The sequence below is a fragment of the Pelodiscus sinensis genome, chromosome 24, assembly GCF_049634645.1.
Source record: "Pelodiscus sinensis isolate JC-2024 chromosome 24, ASM4963464v1, whole genome shotgun sequence".
Classification (NCBI taxonomy): Eukaryota; Metazoa; Chordata; order Testudines; family Trionychidae; genus Pelodiscus; species Pelodiscus sinensis.
This window is the reverse complement of record NC_134734.1, coordinates 9395627-9402049: the sequence shown is the minus strand read 5'-3', so window position 1 is coordinate 9402049 and position 6423 is coordinate 9395627. Positions and strand designations below refer to the sequence as shown.

Genomic DNA, 6423 nt, shown 5'->3' with positions numbered 1-6423 from the left:
GTGTGGCCCCTGACTGATTTTTCTGTGGGGGTATGTCTACACTACCCCCCTAGTTCGAACTAGGGGGGGTAATGTAGTCATACGGAGTTGCAAATGAAGCCCGGGATTTTCCCGGGCTTCATTTGCATAAAGCCGGCCGGCGCCATTTTTAAATGCCGGCTAGTTTGGAACCTGTGCTGCGCGGCTACATGCAGCATGGACTTGCTAGTTCGGATTAGGCTTCCTAGTTCGGATTCGGCACGGGGTCCGAACTAGCCAGCATTTAAAAATGGCGCCGGCCGGCTTTATGCAAATGAAGCCCAGGAAATCCAAATCCCGGGCTTCATTTGCAACTCCGTATGACTACATTACACTCCCTAGTTTGAACTAGGGGGGTAGTGTAGACATACCCTGGGTTAGTGGCCCCTGACCCAAAAAAGGTTCCCCACCCCTGGTCTAGATACACACTTTCTTTCCGTCTCTGAGTCTCCCCTTCTTTCCCCTTCCCACACTGGGGCACAAGATCGAGGACAGAACCCAGGTCACTCTGTCCTCCCAACACCCAGCTTCAAGTGCCCCGGCCTTTTCATCACTCTCCACCCTGGAAAAGGCCCCCAGCACCAACCTCAGAAAGCAACCCCTGAAGAGAGGCAGACGGGGACCGAGAGCAGGAGGGAGAGAATGCCTCAATCAAGAAGCACATTGTTTATTGCCTCCCTGGTCTCTGTGTCTCTCTGACTGACGCAGACCATCTTTTTGTGAGGAAAGCAGGACAACGAACGAGTGGTAGGAGGGATTGGACGCCAGGCAAGGAGGTCTCCTGACCAAAAAAGCCATCCTGGAAATCTGTCCCTCTTTGCTTTCTGTCTGGTTTTCATTTTTTTAATATGTCTGTACAGGAGATTTTGTTTGTTAAATACATTTTGTAAAATGTGCCAAATTCAGCAACTTTGGGGTGGCCAGAGAAGAGGAGGCTCTGTTTTCTGTAGGGGTATATTTTTCTGGAAGGGTTGCTTTCTTTTGCGGCATGAGTTGGCTGAGCCTCATGCTGTGCATGCCACGGAGTGTAACTCTATTCTGGGGACAGCTGCTTTTCCGGCAGGAAGACATCCCGGGGCATGTTTCTGACCTCCCTCAATGGCCTTATGCAGTTGCCAAATGACGCTCAGTCTCCTCCTCCTGTCTTGTCTTTGGACAAGCACTTGTTCGGTTCCCAAATCCAAGATGGCTGCCCCAGGCAGTGAAAGCCAAGATGACCACCAATGCCATCCAACCCTAGAGGGCTGCCAGTGTGGTGAATTCCAAGATGGCTGCCCAGGTGCTGAAATCCAAGATGGCTTTCACTGTGGCTGATGACTGATGCTGGCCAAATTCCAAGATGGCCACTGATGAGGGACTTCCTTTTCTTAAATCCAAGTTGGCTGCCTGGGGACGGGCCTTTTCTTCATCAACAATCCAACATGGATGCCTGTGGCACATTTTGGGCCATCCGTGGGGCCCGCAGCATTCTCAAAATCTGGTCCAGCCCGTGTAGGCAACCTGTGGTCTACCATCAAAGAAGGCTACTAGTAAGCTCTTGTCATATTAATGTTCAACATGGCTGCCATGGAGGGCTCTTTCCCTGGCCTAAGGTCATGATGGCCACAATCCCAGCTCTTTGCTTGGCCTACAGTCAAGATGGCTACCAAGGCAATTTCTTCCTTAGCCTACAGTCAAGATTGTAACCACGGCAGCCCTTTGCCTGATCTACTGTCAAGATGGCCATCATCTTCAGCCTACAACCCAGATGGTCACCAGAGACACCAAACACCCCTTCCCCAGGCAGCATGGGGAGCAGTTGTCCCATATCCTCTTATTGTCCCCCCAAGAATCAGAGAGCATCTATTTTTATTCCTGATACTCCAGGGAAGGGGAACTATTTTGGGGGAAACCCCACCCCTGCCCCTGCCAGCAAGAGACCCTGAGACTTTGGAACCCCACCTCTTGAACCAGGATCAAAGGAGACAAAAGACTCAACAAGGGGACTTTTTTTTGGCAGTGTCTGTACAATGCATAACTCCCTCCTGGGGGAATGGCTGTGTGTGCCCCTCCCACCTTAACAGCACAGACCTGGGGGGAAGAGCCATGAGGTGCGGGGGCAGAGCTGGGGGAGCGGGGAGCTGTACACATTTTTAAAACATTGCAAGAGATGAAACTTATTGTAAATATAAAATCAAAAAAGTTTAAAATGTTGGACTTGGCTCACGGTGACCACCCCATGGGGCTCCCTGCATCCCTTGGGCTCCCCCAATTCTTAGCCACCCACCCCTCCCTCTGCAGAGCTTCCTCTTCCCAGCCTTCCTCACCTGCATATCCCAGAGCCCCCTCCTCCTGGTCCCCCTCCTCTGTCCCCCCACCTGCCCCTCTGGGCCTTCCACTTAACAGCCACCCTCCCTGCTCCCCAGTGCTGTTCTCTGGAACCCCCCATTCCACCCTCCCATTTCCCCCCCACCTTTCATGTCACACCCCTTATCCTCCCCCATGGCACTGCCCCACCCCCATGGCTGTCCTCGACCGACCCCCAACTGCTCTTTGCCCTCCCCATCTCTTTCATCACCCAAGGCTCAAAGCTGACACAGATTGGAATCCCAGACATGGCCCAGGCCAGACTGATATTCATCCCCCACCTCCCAGATCAGACCCACAACAGCAGGGGACTGAAAAGCTCAGGGGTGGCAGGGAATGGGACAAGGGCCTGTCCCCTCTATGGGGTGCCAGCTCCCACTGAGCCTTAGGGCAAGGACTGGCTGGCTCGAGAGGGGGGGGCAGGGAATAGGGCAGGAGGTCTGATCCCTCTAGGGGGCACCATCTTGTTTGCTGGGACAGCTGGGAGGCAAAAGAGGTGGAGCCTCACAGCCCCTTCTCACTTCAGGAGACAGCATGTGGGGTCTTGCCCATTTTAGGGGGACTCCTCTGATGTTTTCTGGGCTCCTGGGTGTGTGCGGGGATCCAAGGGCTGCCCCTTCCCCTGGGAGCAGTGGAGTTACAGTACCACAGAACTCACACTCTAACCACCAGCCCCCACTGCCCTCTGAGAGCCATAGAGAGAACTCAGAAGTCCTGGCTCCCAATCCTCTCCTGCCCCAGGCAATTCCAGGCTGTTGCAGGGGAAGCTTCTCCCAGCCCCAGACTCTGTGTGTGTTTCACTGGGGGAGAAGGGAAAACAGGAATCCAGGACATTTCGCCTGCCCTCCCCTCCAAACCTTCCTCATCACTACGAGGAGAAGCGGAGCTGGGCGCTGACCTAGATATTTCTGCAACCCGTGCAAGATCCCAAAGATGATGATGCAGCAGCAGAGACTAATGCCAACGTCGGGGGGGGGGGGGGGGGCTCTCCCCTGGCTGGCAAGGCTGGCTCCAGGGCCGCGCTAGGAGGCGCTGTGGGTCAGGGAGCGGGGCAGGGAGATTTACCAGATGCTCCAGCCCAGAGGCAGCTGCATTTTATCTCTCCCCATAGAATTGCCTAAACTAAAGCACCAAGTCTGGTGAGGCATGGCTGATCTATCTACCTAGGTCGGGGAAGGGAGCCCAGGGCTGGGCTGGCAGGGGCTGTGGGTCGGGAGCGAGGGGCATCGCTCATTAATATTCTCTCCCCGTGCCGGCCTGCTATAAATAGCCGCCCGCACCCAGTCACACAGAGCCGCCTGCGCGAATCGCTGCTGAAGGTCGGGGAGGGGGGGCACTGGAGGGGGGCTTGCAGAGGTAACCATGGCAACCCTGTTCTCCGGGAGCTTGCTCACGCTGCATCGCGGAGAGACTGGGAGGGAGGCGCTGGGAGCCAGGACTCTTGGGTTCTCTCTGCGGAGACCCAGTCACAACTGGAGTGGGAATTCTTCGCCCCTCCCCCTGCATCCCACCAACCTTGGCCCCTCCCACACGCCGGCAGTGCGGGTGGCCTGTCCTGCTGTGTTCATTACTTGGGTGAGGAAGGGGATTCTAACAGCCTCAGGTGTCCTACCTGGGACTGCCTCCCTCCCCCAGGTCACAGATACACGGACGCTGAGAAGCAGCCATCTCTGGGGCGGAGCAAGCAGCTATAACAAAGGAGGCGAACGCGAGCCCTAGTGCTTCATGCTGAATTTCATTCTAGCTTCACGACCGCGCGGATAGTTCCCAGAGATGTAGCAGCTGCTGCTCGCTGCTGTCCTCCAGCCCTTGCTCCAGCTTGTCTCATCCAGCAACCCCGGTTTTGCCCTGCACCCCCCCCCCCCACACACACACACTCCACGTCACTTCGCTGGCTGTAAATCAGCGGGTCATGATACTTCGACTCTCTCCCTGACTCTGGGAGGATAGTGGTGGCAGGTAGGTAGGGGAGTGTTCGGAGTCAGGACTCGCCCGTTCCCCATCTGCTGTAGGTTCCTGGGGCTATATGGGGGCACATCTCTAGCTTGCCCCCCGCATTGTGCGACACGCGTTTTCCTGCTGGACAGGGAGACCTTTCGCGGCCTGGTCCCTGGGGTGGGTGGGAGCCGGTGGCAGGTGTATAGGCAAAAAGTGAAACCTCTCAAGGGCTCCATTCCCTGCCTTCCTGAGCCAGCCAGTCCCTGCCCTGGAGCCGCCCGCAGCTCATACACACACACACACACACCAGTAGGGGGCAACAGCATCTCCCAGTGCCAACTGCCGACCATGTCACAATGGTGTCTGGCTTCCCCTCCAGGATACCCCGGGAGCTGCATCACAATGCTCCGGGCTGGGACTTGCTCGCCCCCTCCTTTCCAGCTTTCCCCCAGTCAGCGGTTCCTGGAGGCTGGGGGGCAGGGATGCAGGGCCCGGCTCACCAGCGCCCGGCCCCACCCCCTCTCCAATGGGGGACAGCCCCTGCCATGGGTGCCCCTCGTCTGGCACCTGCTGCCTGGACTTTCAGGACACCATCGTACTGCTGGTCGCGCTGATCCTGCTGGTGCAAGTCGCCTTGAAGATCATGACAGTGGTGGGTGGTGTTAGGGGGCGCTGTGGGTCAGGGAGCAGGGCGGGGACTCAGCAGGGGGCGCTCTCCTCTGGCAGGCGGGGCTGTTTCAAGGGAGGTGCTAATATGCGCTGTGGGGTCGGGAGGCGGCGGAGGCAGTCGAAGCCGCCCCACCTTAGAAGTGGCTGCATTTCCGATCCCTTCCTCTTCCTCCCCTCCCCAGATCTGCTGCCAGCTCTGGAGGCTTCTCTTGGGGTTCGGAGGTGTTTTTGTGACTAAGCGTAAGTTGGGGAGCAGCGTGGGGGTGAAGAGTTGGGTCTGTGATGGGGGGGTCGCAAAAGGAAGGGCTGGGGGTTTCGGGAACCGGAAGGAACACGTGGGGGCTCCCCACGGAATGGGTTGGGTGTGGGCTAATTCTTCCTTTCTTTCTTCACAGCACTCCCATCTCCACCCGCCAATTCCACCATCCGGAAGCCTCGCTGCCCGGCGCACGACCTGAAGCCCTGTGGCCGGCGCTCCGTACACAGAGAGCTCCCCTTTCTGCGACGCTGCCTGCTTTGCCCCTGGGAACCGGTACGCCTCACCATGGACGTCAACCTGCACCGGGATCCGCCCCGGCGCCACCAGGATGCCCCGCTGTGCCGGCATGACGCCCCAAGGCGCTACCATAACTGCACATGCCCCCGGGCTGCCTCAGCCCCCTCCGCCGTGCCCCGCGAGAGTAGCTCCCCCAAGCAGCGCCCAGCCACCGTCTCCTGCGGCACGGAGGCTCGCCGAGGGTCCGGGGTCCGGTTCCGCTCCGCCAGCCGGGAAGAGTTGGCCTCGTCAGCAGCCGAGTCCCAGCGCCAGCGGCCCACCAAGGTCTACATCTATCCTGTCCACCCCGAGACGCCGCCCGCCAGCCGTGACCCCTCGCCTGGGCGCCGGGAGTTGCGCTGGAAGGAGGACGCGGCAACACCAGCAGAGGGAGCCAGGCAGAGCCAGGACATGGCCACCAACACCAGCGATGGGGAAGCGGAGAAACCAGCACCGCCCAGTGGCCACGCTCGGTACTTCAAAGCGCCAGAGCCCTCCACGCAGGACTGGGTCTACCGGCCCATCAAGGGGCCCCAGTGGAAACGGAATCAAGTGGGCTAAAGTGGAGTCCCGACCCCTTGCTTGGAAAATAAAGAGTAAAGCCGCTTAGTATCAGCGTATGAGCAGCTCCCAATGCCCTGCTCTACCCCACTCCTCTCCCAGACTGTGGTAGAAAATCCAGTAGTCCTGGTTCTTAGCTCCCCTACTCGCACCCACTCCCCTCCGGAGCTGGGAGGAGAACCAGGAGTCCTGGCTGCACATCTCATGGCACTGAGAGTCATTGGGTGAATTGGGAGGTTGCCAATTGCCCCACACTGGGGATGCACTGGGATGGGTTGAGAAGAACATCAGCTGGGAGTGTCTTGGGAGGGGAGATCCAAACAACAGCTGCCAGCATACTTTGTGGGATTTTTTAA

General features: G+C 58.2%; 1 protein-coding gene across 2 annotated transcripts; it reads left to right on the top strand.

The window, feature by feature from the left end:
- The first annotated feature begins 4635 nt into the window (after positions 1–4635).
- Positions 4636–6115, top strand: LOC142819521 (uncharacterized). 2 transcript variants are annotated; one of them, XM_075907291.1, is made up of 3 exons: positions 4723–4954; positions 5154–5211; positions 5367–6115. In XM_075907291.1, exons 1-3 carry the CDS (start codon positions 4829–4831, stop codon positions 6065–6067), a joined length of 885 nt encoding a protein of 294 aa, XP_075763406.1. In that variant the 5' UTR covers positions 4723–4828; the 3' UTR covers positions 6068–6115. The 2 variants fall into 2 exon arrangements, with proteins under 2 accessions (XP_075763405.1, XP_075763406.1); XM_075907290.1 differs by lacking the exon at positions 5154–5211 and having other exon boundaries at positions 4636–4954.
- Positions 6116–6423: the final 308 nt, after the last annotated feature.